The sequence below is a fragment of the Lonchura striata genome, chromosome 2, assembly GCF_050655825.1.
Source record: "Lonchura striata isolate lonStrDom1 chromosome 2, ASM5065582v1, whole genome shotgun sequence".
NCBI lineage: Eukaryota > Metazoa > Chordata > Aves > Passeriformes > Estrildidae > Lonchura > Lonchura striata.
Genome location: NC_140704.1, coordinates 97,494,177 through 97,507,648, shown reverse-complemented (window position 1 = coordinate 97,507,648; position 13,472 = coordinate 97,494,177). Strand labels below are relative to the sequence as shown.

General features: G+C 37.9%; 1 protein-coding gene across 11 annotated transcripts in view; it reads left to right on the top strand.

Annotated features, from left to right (window-relative positions):
• Positions 1–13,472, top strand: part of CARMIL1 (capping protein regulator and myosin 1 linker 1) — a 195,039-nt gene that overhangs the window by 113,002 nt on the left and 68,565 nt on the right. For 7 of the 11 annotated variants that reach the window (XM_085571839.1, XM_021528668.4, XM_021528671.4 and 4 more), the window contains 6 exons: positions 120–223; positions 2,160–2,237; positions 2,351–2,427; positions 3,353–3,457; positions 8,717–8,786; positions 13,138–13,219. In XM_085571839.1, coding sequence (XP_085427965.1) covers positions 120–223; positions 2,160–2,237; positions 2,351–2,427; positions 3,353–3,457; positions 8,717–8,786; positions 13,138–13,219 — 516 coding nt within the window. Of the gene's footprint in view, positions 1–119; positions 224–2,159; positions 2,238–2,350; positions 2,428–3,352; positions 3,458–8,716; positions 8,787–10,845; positions 10,858–13,137; positions 13,220–13,472 lie in introns of all 11 variants that reach the window. The other 4 variants (XM_085571838.1, XM_021528664.4, XM_085571835.1 and 1 more) reach the window with 1 other exon arrangement.

Here is a 13,472-nt window from a genome sequence, read left to right as displayed (position 1 = left end):
GCAATAGGAGGTCATTAAACATTTGTGTGTGCTGTGTTCACTGAAATTGTGCACTTGCAGGCTCTGGGCCAGTTTTGTGTGGAGCTGTCTCAGTTGAGTTGTGACCTCTTTTTTGGCAGGGGTGAACAGCCTTTCCCAGTCACTGAGTGCCAACCCGCTGATCGCCAACACGCTCGTCTATCTCGACCTCTCAGGGAACGCGCTCCGCGGAGATGATCTCTCAGTAAGCGCTCTGCTCTCACCGGGGAGATAATGAATGCATGTTTTAATTCACAGTTGAGAGAAAGGCAAAAACCTTTTGGTGTAGAACCTTTTTGGCCTTTATTTCTGTACAGCTTTAGTAGGGATAGAAGATAACAGTTTTGTTTCCATTCTTTGGTATAAAGTCAGAGAACCTACCTCACACAACTAAAAACAGATCCACATAATTTTAGTTCATGCCTTTAGTCTTTGGCTTTTGCTGATACATGAGAAAAGAGCAAGGATACCACTGTTTTTCAGTGAACTTACCATTCTCTCTGAGTTCTGTTTGAAAGTGACAAAATGCCATTAAAAAGCCCTCATCATCTTTTTAATGATAAGAGCATTACAAATTTTTCATTGGAAGGTTGGAAGCAAATTATTTCTTTTGACTTGTAAAGAATTAATTTCTGTTTTTCAATATTTTTGTGTAAATAAATTTGTGCACCTCCTCGACATGTGCTGTTGAAACCCATGATTCTTTGAAGAATGTAATTATTTTTTAGACTCCTTTGTTCACTTTATTAATTACCATGAATGTGGAGCTCTATTTCCTCTGTAACGAAATCCATTTTCTTCTCAATTTGTATATATTCAATTTTTGACTGCTACATTTGCATTTCACTTTCACATCAAAAGTTGCAACTGTCAAGTTTTGAATTCTAAGTGTTGAACATCTAGAAGATGCAAAACTACGGTCAACCAAGCTCATAATTTAAAGTGCAGTCAGATATGACTTTATGACTTTTTCACATATCTTACTTGCAGATTCATCAGCATATTCAGGGAACTAGGCTTTTCAGTCATGAGGTGAAAAGGTCAGTGGGACAACAGGGTTTTAAAGGTAGCAAATAAATAGTTAAATGTAAGTAAAAACACACAGTGAATTACTCTGAGAGAATAACATAGTAAATAATGTAAAAACAAAAGGTAAAATAAAATGTAATAAGTCTTTGCTAGGCAGTGTTTAAAAAACCCTAAGGTCTACCTACAATATTTTAAGAGATAAATGCAGAAAGTGGGGCTTTTCTTAGCTTGTCTGAGGGATGGTTCACAGATAAAGATTATTAATACTGAGGTCTCTTAATCTGTGGAATCAGTTTTCTAACAGGAGCAAGGAAATCCTGTTATTTAGCAATTAAAATAAATCCTAGGAAAGCACAGAAATTTTTTCAAGTGAGGCCCTCTCTTGCATTGTAGTTATAGGAGCGAAATGACCTAATTTTTGGGAAGATGGATCTATTTTAGAAATGTTAAGTGTGCACTGTTTGGCTGGATTTCATGTGGAATTGAGCTTTCCACTTTTCTCTGAACTAGGTCACACTTTTATCTTTCTGTGTTGCCCTCTGAGACTAAAAAGAGCCCAAAATGAAACACTGTATAGTAAGATGTTTTACATATGCTAACATTTACATGACATATTCTAGGCATTGCTGAAGCCATCAATGTTAAAATCTTGTTACTGGTTCTATATTCTCTCTTAAACCTGTAATGTGCAGCTGATATTAAGAACCAGCCATGGACTTCAGGTGCAAATTAGTAGCTTCCTTCATGTTTAAAGGGTCTGGCTTTAACTTATGAATCAATTAACCTTTCTGAAATGTAACAGCAATCTGAGTGACATCACAAATCTTTGTTTAATTATCATCTTAATTAATTATCATCTGCTGTGAAAGTTAAATGCAATAACTCAAGATCTGTGCTTTAAGCGACGTTTTGGGTAAGTGTAGTCTGAGCTCCATTTTCCCACTCTTTTAAAAAAAGGATAGCCTGCAAAAATAAAACAGGTTATATTGATGAAGTGAAGTTTCAGGTGATTTTATAGTAAAAGCTGAAAATGCAATGAAGGGAGTGATCCAGTAATAGTTGTCATAATATAAAAATTAATACCTGTTTTTCTTTCTGTCAAATAATTATAGAGCCTGTACAATTTTTTGGCCCAGCCAAATGCCCTTGTTCACCTGGATTTATCCAACACGGAGTGTGCACTAGATATGGTAAAGACCATTTTTGTTGCTATTTCAATGCTAAGGAATCCTTCCCCATGTTCTATCCCTACGTACTTTTGGGTTAATATAAAGTAATATGATTTGCCCTTTTTTTGAACCAGGTTTGTGGAGCCCTCCTTCGTGGATGTCTTCAGCATCTAGCTGTTCTTAGCCTCTCAAGGACTCTGTTTTCTCACAGGTACAATTTAAATGTCCTTACCCTCAACTCCTGCAGTATTTTGGTTTATAATTTTTTGCGCACATGTAGCACCCTTCTTTTTAAGAATAAATCTAAGACTTTTTAAAAAAAGCCTCAGAAGTCTTAGTGCTCGATGAAGCAGATACTATTTAATCTATAGCAAATTATTTTCTTTCCCTTTCTGCTGTTTGTTAAAGGTTTATAAAGTAAGGTACCTTGTGTAATATCTGTTTGTGTGGTACTGATGCAGCAGAAGGTTTGTATATATATTTTGTCTATAAAGGGCATAGCATCACGCTTTGAAGTCTGGCTGACTTGATTCCTCTTTGTATGTGATTTTTAAATTTTGTATTTTTCATTATTTGGTGACATTTATAAATGCTTTTTTTCCTGTTTTGTCTTCTTCTGGGAGGAACTCCCCTTGAAAGTATTTGAGATTGAACATTTACTTTTTAGAGTACTTGCATTGTAGGAAATATTAGCTTCCATTTTCTTCAGATTGAAGTCTTGGGTCCTTATCAGAGATGACACCTAATTGATGCTAAGGTATTCTAGCATTGAGTAATTATTTCTAGTGGTGAAAAAGCAATTTCAGGGTTTTGTTCATGTCCTGTTTGATCTGCTTGTGAGATGTAAGTATGTTCTCTATTAACCAGACCTAAATGATCATTCTTTGTAATTCACCAAACAGGAGGTAGATAGTAATGTCTTGTGTGCAGCAGTGCAGTTGTGAGGATTGTTTGTTGAATCAACATTTTGATGACATTATAATTCTAAGCTAATTGAGAGCCACTGATTACAGAACTGCTGAAAGTAGAGCAATTAAACCGCAAAAGATCATTGCATTTCTGATGGCTTGCGTTCACTATTTATTGGAATGAGGAGTGTCTAAATGCTACTTCTTAATGAATTTGTTTACTTACAGAAAAGGAAAAGAAGTCCCTCCCTCCTTCAAACAGTTTTTCAGCAGCTCACTTGCTTTGATGCAGATTAACCTTTCAGGAACTAAACTCCCTCCTGAGCCTCTAAAGTAAGAATTTAATTTCATTTTCTCCTGTGCCTAAAAACTAGTTTGCATTGTTGTTATATGAGTACCTCATATTAAAAAGGAAGGGGAAAGAATTTTGCTTTCTTCTTTTTTTTCCCCATTGTACATTATTGATGTTAGAAGAATGAGTTTTGTGATGGTCACACATTCATAAAATGTTCTTTCCATCTCACAGTTGAGGCTATTAATAATATTTTTTGCTCTGGGAATGTCACAGTTGTTTAGCTTCTGTCAGCATTTTTTGGGATATATTTCTTTCTTTGTGGCTTATGAACAAAACTGCTCCACAGTGAAATGGGATTACAGGCTTGTGTGAGCACCACTCCTTTGGGACTGCATTATTGCAACAGTCATAATGAAACAGAGCCTGTTGCAGTGTTTGGGAGGAGAAACCTATTGCACAGAGCTACGTTCTCCTTTCAGGGGAGGAGACAATGGCAGCTGTTTCCAGGAATGCTGAGTGAAATGAGTCTTCTTGCATGTCCCCCAGCCTGTGACTAACAGGTTCTATAGGCTGAGGGAAATTGTGAAGCACTGTCACCCTTCTTGTGACGTGTCTGGATTTGAACTGTGGTGGAATTTTCAGACATGAAATATAAAAGTGTGTTTTAAAGTCAAGATAGGCCTAGAGAGATAGTTCTAGTCTAGATAGGCTATTCTGTGATTCTGGCAGAATACTGGTGTTTTGTTTGACTTAATTAAAGAAAGGGCTCTTTTCAAAGTGTCATCTTCCTAATATGTGTTAAAGTATACATAACCTTATCCATAGCAGACATGTAGACACACATTCACTACCAATTTCGCAATCTTAATATGGATGTAGGTTCATAGAGGTATCCTCGTATTGTTGGGAGCCTGCCTGCTGAGGGGAAGGGGAATGGGGAGTATCTAAAGGACAGGAGTATTGTAAATGCAGGCGAACCCAATGGGAAGAAATGACGATGTCTGACTCAGTTCAGAAGGCTGAATTATTTATTATAACTATGCTAAAATACATCAATATACTATATAAAAGGAGGATACTAAAACTACATACTACTTTCTCTGACTCTAACTCTCACACAACTCGTGACCCTCTCTCAAGAGTCCAGCCACAGCTGGATTGGATTGGCCATCAGGCTCAAACAATCCTCACCAGAATCCAATCAAGCACTCATTCCAGGTAAACAATTCTCCAAACACATTCCACATAGGAAAAACAAGGAGCAGAAATAGAAATTGTTTTCTCTTTCATTTCTCTCTGTGCACCTCTATGAAAACCCTGAGAGGGAGAGAAATGTGCTTGCCACACAGGAGTTAATGGCAAAATTGGAGATGTGGGATATAAAGAGTAGTTAGTGAGAATGGGATGGAAATGTTTTGATACACTCTGGAGGAAGCTAAGGGAGGGAAGAGTGACAAGAGCAACAGAAGAAAAAGTAATGTATGTGGTTTTGGAGTTTTTTTTCTTGATGCAGGTCAGTACTGAAGAAAGCAGTACAATATCACAGAATCACAGAATGGGTCAGGTTGGGAGGGACCACAGTGGGTCATTTGGTTCAACCTCCCTGCTCAAGCAGGGTTATCCTACAGCACATGGCACAGGGTTGCATCCAGATAGTTCTTGAGTATCTCCAGTGGGGAAGACTCCACAACATCTCAGGGAAACCTGTTCCTGTGCATGGTCACCCTCACAGTAAAGAAGTTCTTCCTCATGCTCAGGTGGAACTTCCTGTGCTTCAGTTTTTGCCTGTGGCCTCTTGTCTTGTTGCTTGGCACCTCCAAGAAGAGCCTGATGGTTAAGTGAGATGTACTGGATTGAAATCCATATTCAACTGCAGGAGCCATTTTAGCTCTGACCTTTAACTTTGTTCTATGTGATGCTCTTGGTTGTTGTTGTGCTTGTTTAGACTTTGCCAGTATTAGGAAGTTGTGGTACAGATATGTTTTCAAAGAGAAGGTGATTTATTTGAAACATGGTTGACTCTGATTAATTTAGAGCTATTGATCCTATGGTGGAGGGCAGCAGGAAAGGAAAACAAGGATGGATGTGACTACTACAGAAGACAGTATTGGTTTGACAGGAAAAAGAGAATACTGTGGAACATTTGAATATATCCCCAGAGATTAGAAAAGGTGAGAAGCACCAAACATTAAGGTTTATTAGGTTCTCTTCTTGTCATGTTGAGTATCTTGTATGGTATGAGGAATCTGAGCAGGTGAGTGCTGTACAATTGCCTGTGCTCATGAAAGATGTTAGGATAAATTTATCCCAAAACTTGTGACCCTATGCCTGCCAGCTGGGTAGCAAATGGTATCATCCTACTCCTTTTCAGTCAAAATATGAATTAGCAAAAATACTGCTTCTGCTAATATTTAAGATAATCTGGCTCAATTTGACTGAATTGGGTTGGAGGGAGTTACTTGCTCGACTGGTGTTGGTGGAAGTAAAGAGGCAATGATGGGGAGTGTAGGATGAGCTGAGAGCAGAAAGCTCTTTCACTAGCACAGAAAGCTCCAAGGAAGGGAAAAGTCCAGCTGGACGTGAATGGTCTCAGAGCCTCTCAGCTGTCTGGTATTTTGTCCTGGACTGCTTTTATTCTGGTGACAGCATTCACCTCTGCCTGGGAGATAGGACAGACGCTGTTAGTACTTTTTGGTAATTTCTGTGATGGGCTTTTTCTCTGACCTAAATTTTTCATTCAGTTTGAGCTGAGTGTGTCACAACACTACAGAGGACTTTCATCTGCAGGACACCTTGCTTTACCTCTCCAACCCTACACGGTTTGACTAATCCACTTCAAAAATGTCCTGTGGAAGTTAATCTGGTGTTAAAAAGACTGAGGATGTCCCACTGTATTGTGGGACAGCTGCTTAGCCTTTTGTTCTTAACTGCAAGAATTACAAATCTCCAGAGCCATCAAGATCCAGTGTTGATTAAACACAAGAAGATAGAAACATTTTTTTTTTTCAGGCAGACTTATTTGTCATTGCCAAAGCTGAAGAGTACATGATAGATGGCTCCAGGAAGAAAAAAAATTAAAACTATGGTATCATAATAGCACTTTCCTGGCATCATTCATTAGCATATGTAAAAAATCATTTGGAGTTGGAGCTGTCCAGTGACAAGGAAGAAGTTCCTGGTTTGTGTCCATGAACCAGAGGTCACCAAGTTGAATGTATGATTCAAGATCAATCCTGCCTAGAGAAAAAGGAGATAGATAAAATGCAAATACCTGACATCCTGGGTCCCAAATTCCCCTAATTAATTGTTATTTGGTTGTTTTATAGTCTTCCTTTAGCTTTAGAGTTGTGGTATGTTTAATTGCATGTGCTAACTCAGTGAGTTTAAAGATTAATCAGTGCAGTTTGTGAAGGACATGAACTTGCTTGGACAGTGTAAATCAAGCCTTTCAGGGAGTAGGTTTGCTGATAAAGCTGTACTATGCAGATGCCATGTGGTGGGTGGAGAGAGGGTATGTCTTGGACATAGGTATAGTTAATGTTCCATTTGCAGCTCACTCTTTTTTTCACCATTTTTTAATGGAGGCAGTTTGTATTCTTGTCCTTGTTGAAGTGTAAGTTGGCATTTTTGTTGAATTTTACAGACATTGCCAAAAATTGTATTTTGATCTGTCAGTGCTGTAACAAGACAAGTTTCTGATACGCTTCTCATGCAAATGCTAATTACAAGGCCAATTCTTGCATTCTGCATCATGCACAGTTGGTAAGACCTCTCCATGTGTTGCCATGTGTGTGATTTAAACATAGTGGCCAAGTGTAAGTATAAGATGTCTGGCTTCAGGCCCTTTGAAGGCTGGTGATTTTTTCATGACAAAGAATTGAGAAATAAGGGGATTTTCTTAGTTGAATTTATAAGGAAGAGGTTAGTAGAAAAAAACCTTTTTTTTCCTTCCTGTGGAAAGTGTACAACTGAAGCAGTGTACACTTGTGTACACAAAAGTGTACAACTGAAGTGTCCTGTGAAGTGTACACTGTGTGTCTTTTTTAATCTGCACTTCTTTTATGTTTGCACTGTATTTTTTTATTTCCTGGAAATGTTTAGGAAGCTCTGCAAACTTACCAGCAGCCAGACTGACTGAACAAAAAACATGTCTGGGTAAGAAAGTTAGACAAAATCATCTAAAAATTAGTGATAACTGTTGCAGAACTTTCACTTCTCCCCCACCTTGCCCCTCCTCATATATTAATAGCTTAAGTAAATAAGCACAAGACATTTGCCTTTGTTAATAGGGAAGGTCTGATTGTACCTGCAGGGCAGGAGATATAAATAGGTTTAAATGAAAACCTGCCCAAGGCACACACATTTCAAATGTTGCTTTGACACACTACTTGCATAGCAAGTGTGAAGACAAATGGCTTATCAGAAGGGGTTGGCTTTTTTCTGCATGCATTAGTCACTTGGTTAGCTGCTTTTGGCTGAAATGAAGTTGGAGAAGGAAGTCCTTCTGTTTCTCTGTTGAATTATTAATTCAAAGCTGCATCTATTCTGTAGATGTTAGAAGGTATACACAGATTTTGTTTGTTCCTTCTCTATTACACATACTGTTGTGCTTTCTGATTTGACGGTATTAATATAAATGTGATATTAACACTAACTTTTAGATGTGGAAACAGACTTCTGTAAGACTTTAAAAGTGGATTTATAAAAATCATAATTAGTCATAATTTCACGTGTCTGCCAGTCTGCCTAAAGGCAAAGGATACCATTGCACAGGGGTATAATTTTGAAGTCTATAAATACTTGTTGGGTTGTGGACTCAGAGAATTTTGTGATACTGGAGCATGCTCCAGCCTCTGAGTGTTACAGGGATTGTGCCTGACTGAAATGCCGGCATAGTATCTTCCGTTACTTTAAAAACCTAATTTTTTCCTAGATTTTTGGAAAATCAGAGAGTTTGTATGGTTGTATGACAGAGCACTCCAGTTATGACCATTTGGTGCTCTTTGAAAGCAAATGTTCCAGAAAATTTATATCTGATGAATTTTATTAAATGTTGATTGTGCATTAACTTTAGTTTCTTCATTAGCCTTGCATCCCTGCAGTTTTTGAAGCTCCTGGAGTGTTCTGAATGTGGCAGGCTTGTGCTGCCATTGTCATTTAAGAAATAACTGCTCAGCTGGTGTTGTTTTGAAATTAATCTTTGCCTTATAGATGTATTAACTTGTGATCACTTCGATGATGATGTAAAGCTGCCCTTTATTTTTTTTAAAAACAGTTCTAAAATTGATCTTTTTCAGAGCGCTTTTATTAGGCCTGGCTTGCAATCACAATCTGAAGGAGGTGTCTTTAGACCTCAGTAGCTGTGAGGTAAGGAATATTTATCAGGATGTGTTCAAAATGTGCAATGACAAGCCTTTAGAGTTCCTGTGAAATCCACAGGGCAAGATATTCTTCCTCCTAGTCAAAAGTTATGAGAAAGGTAGAACTCGGAGAAGCGGTGATGGTAAAAGTTAGGATGTGTGTTACAGCATCCTAAATAATGAGCACAGAGGTTCAAAGTACCTAACTAGCAAAATCCTCCTTGCAGTGTAGCTGTACTACACACTGAGCCAGCCTGTTGGATGCTTGGCAGCTTCTGCTCTTTGGTGATGTGATTAGCAGCAGGATTTTCCAAGGTGCCCAAATTTGAATGGCTCTAAGGAAGCTGCATGCCCTGAAGGCATGTCTGTGGTTGGACTGTCTTCCTTCAGAACTGAAGAAGGCATGCTTCCTCTTCTGCAGGTTTGCTTTTTAATCCTGGGAGAAATTCTATTTTCTTAATCAATTAATCAATTCAAGCCAATAAGGTACTTTGGTAAGAGTTATTACCATAAGATGCACTGTAAAAGTGGCCTCAAGAATAAGTAAGAACAATTGTGGCAACTGATTCTCCTGATCTTGTTTCCTCTTGCTTCCCTGTTCTTTGCTGTGCACCCTGTTTCCCAGGATTGCCCATACTCTTGCTGGGTGATTCCTGCGTGGTTAAAGCAGAATTTGAAATGATCAGACACAACCCTGGGAAGCCACTTGAGGCAAAGTCATTTTGTAGAGAACTGGGTGGTGGACTCTTGCCAAAACCAACATGAACCAGTTTAGGCTCAGGCCTTCTCTGACTTACTTGTTTTTTAAGCTGCAAAGAAAGCTTCCCATTTGTTAGATATTTCCAAGGCCCTTTGAGTATTAACTGTTCCAGAAGTACCTGCAAATACAGTGGTTCCTCTTTAGGTAGAAAATATACAATATTGATAGCCATGTTCAAGTGCAGTAATCCTTGCCTTTAGGTTTGTGGTCAATTGCTTTTGAAATGTGCACAGAATTCCTTATGAAGAAAAAAACCCAAATAATTGTGAATGCATATCATAGTTTCTGATATTTTAGACTTTTTGTAAAATATTATTGCTTTGAAGAGAACTACTTGTAAATTCCAAATAGAAAAGCTTTCAATCCAGTACATATGCTTCTGACTTCTGAGTAGAGGGATCACATGGATGATAATTTATCTTTCAGAGGAAGGAAGGAAAAGGGTGGAGCAATTAATGTAATAAAAATTAAGTCCTATGATCATAGCCTTAAATGAATAAATCAATAAAACGTAAATATAAGTAATGAGAGTATAAATTAGAATATAAATCAACAAGGGTTGACAGGAGGGAAAATATTACCATTTCATGAAATAACACCCAGGATGGGATGTGAAAGAGCCCTTCAAGGAGCAATGAGATTTATTGGACACCAAAGCACTTGGTGGTTGTGGCTGACTCTTGTGACAGAAAGGAAGAAATCCTGCCCAGCTCAGTGTTGCATTCCCGTAGCTGGTCCTGCCAAATTGACAGCACTTCCTTAGATCCTTCCCTTAACATTTTCTTTTCCCCAATCACTGAGCTTTATCCATTCTCATGTGCTTTGGAAAGAAGTTATGCTTCCACCAGCAAGGAAGTTGATGTGCCAGCAGCTGGGAGTGCTCTCAATGGGCTCAGCACCTCTGGATTCTGCTCCACCTCTCCCTGACCCTCTGGGATCTGGGCAGGGTAATCTACACCTGGAAAGAGAGCGGTGGGAAGCTTGGAGCCAGTCACCACTACTCCCAGTTCCTGCAAGCACACACTGCTAGGGGGCTATAAAGCTGATGCTTCAGCTTTGGCCTCTTCTTTCCTGCATCAGGCAAGCTGTACTCAAGTATGGAAGGATAAATCTGTGTTCCTTCCCTCTCCCACCATTTTTCATTTGCAGCCATAATTTTCTGGTAGATTATCTCCAAGCTTAATAATTTTCTATTGCTTGTTTGGTTGGGTTTTTTTTAAATTATTTTTTACTATGAAAATTACATTTTTATTTCTACCTGCTCAGCACTGATGTATTTCACTCTTTTCCCTTCTGCTTCCCTTAGCTTGGTCACTGTGTAAGTACCCTCCATGCTTTACCTTAATTGTTAAATCAGTAACCAGCTTTGTTTGCCCTTCCCATGTTAGTACCTCATAGCTTTGAACGCACTTGGCATTTTTAATTGTAGAAGGGTTATTCTTCATTTTCTGATAAGAGCTTTTTCTTTGTAGTCTCAGAAGTATGTCATTTAGAAGGTGTTGCAGAGGGTCTTTTTGTCAGTATCAAAGACCACATTGACAAGCAGCACTTCAATTCATCTCTGCTTTTATATTTATATATATATATATATATATATTTATTTATGTGCATAATATTTTAACACAGGTGCAGCAAATTGTGATCCTAAAAGTGGAGGTTTTGCCACTTTCAGATCAGATAGATATCACCATTTGTGCTCAGGAAATGTTTATATATTTAAAATCTTGAATGTAGAGTTATCTGGTAAAAGATTGAAAGCTACTCCTGAAAAATTGTCCACTTCAGCCCTCAAAGTATATATAGCCATAAGCATTTGGATTCTATTGTGAGTATAATTTTAGTGTATAGAACTTTACCCTACCAACAACCAATCCAGTTCCATGTATGATCTGCAACATCCATAGATTCTGCAATAGTAGATATGACACTCTGTGTGAAATGGTTGTCTTGTGGTGAGCCACACTGAGAGAGCACCACAAAGCAAAACTGAATGACTTTGGCTTTCATACAGAAAATGCTATAAATGCTCTTACTAAAATAAAGTTGAGTTAAATTTGTAGCACTTCTGGCCCGAATGCAGCCTGTAATGTGACAACTTATTGAGAGGATGAGGTGAGGGATAGGCAGGCTGTGATTTATGGAGAGGAGGAAATGTGCCTTACGTTCCGTACTTCTCATACATTTATCACACATAAATCTCATGTGATTTATGATTTAGGTGTTATCTTTGACCAGCATTCTCCAAATACTCAGGTCAAATTATTCAGCTGCTTGTTAACCCATCACATACCTCAAACTTTCAAAAAAGTACCAAATCAAGTCTTTATTTAAAAAATGCTTCTAGAAGGCATTTGTGGCCCTTTAATTATAGCATGCATAAAAGTTGATGGTCCACAGAAATATGAGCAAGTAGAATCAGGATATTTACCCAAGTAAGTGAACTAAGTAAATTTTTACATAGGAGGTGAAGGTTTTTATGCCCAGGAGGTGAAAAAGCTTTGAAGAGGTTTGAAAAAGCTTTCCATTATTTTTGAAGCAAATAACATGGAGATAGAAAATGTAAAAATAAAATTTCCATATAATTTTTTCCCACTTTAGCTAAAATCTTTTACTGGAAGATGTTTATAAAGAGAAATGCACCTTATATAAATGTGAATAGCTGCAAAAAAAAAAAAAAAGAAAATGCTTTTGCTCCTTTGGAGAGAAAAAGTTGTGTTAATTCAGTAGCATTAGTAAATAAGTGTGTAAGATTTCATTTCTTTAATTCTTACTGTTGATGTTTTCTCCTAGAACATTTCATTGTTTTTTCATTAAATCCTGACATTTCTTTTATAGTCATGTAATATTTCAGATTAATAATACCATAATTGATACTTTGCAGCCAGGCATTTTTGTTACTGTTGCAATTTTTTTTCTTTTATTGCTATTTCTTAAGAATGCCTATATTACTCTTTTCTCTTGTTTATTGTCTTTTATGGCTGTTTTACAATTGGATTATTTGGATTTTCTTTTCAGCAACAGGGAGGCATAATTTAATTGAGTGGGGTGGTTTTTTTTGTTTTTTGGGGTTTTTTTGATTTTTTTGTATGCCCCCTGCTTATCTTTTGGGCACCTTAGCATTTTGCTAAGAGCTAGAAGAAGATGTTCACTCTAAGGCCTTACTGTAGTGGAATTCAAGGGTGCCAGTGCTGCAGGTTGATAGGCTGGTCTAAGTTTGTTTTTTTTAATCACCAGATACTGGAAATGTCCTGGGCTGTTCTTGTAAAGAATGCTCACTGCTCACCCCAGTCCTTCAGTCCCCAGCACAAGTATTAAAGGATTTGCTGTGTTTAACCACTTAAGTATTTTCCCCATTTAAAGGCTGAGAGGTAGTTTAAGAGAGAGTCCCTTTTCTCATTTGTATGCAACTACTGAGAGCAAGGATAAGAACAGTAGGAATGTGTGCAGAGGCTGTCATTTTGATGTCTATAACTTCTTCTGTTGCTGTTGTTTTTGCTGCTGCTAGTGCCTTCTGTATTCACAAAGCTCCTACCACTGTCTTCTGTGTGATCTTGAAACCATAACTAGTTTGCAAAAATGGATGATGTTTTGTCTCTAGTTAAGATCTGGAGGTGCACAAGTCTTGGAAGGATGCATAGCAGAAATACACAATATCACCAGCCTAGATATTTCAGACAATGGTAAGTACATAGAACAGGAACGAAGGCTCGTTCAAGTCAAGACATGCTTTTTGTTTCAGCTCTGAGTGTAAGCAAGGATGGTTGCTCTTGCTTTGTGATTATTGGCCATGTTGCTTATGGAAATGTCTCAGACCAAGACCTCTTATTAAGAAACATTAAAAGACTAACTGCACCCTCAAAAGTTTTTTGTTTGAGATCAGTGGAACAGAGCAGAATAAAATAATGGCACCAAGCTCATATTAGATCCAGAGTA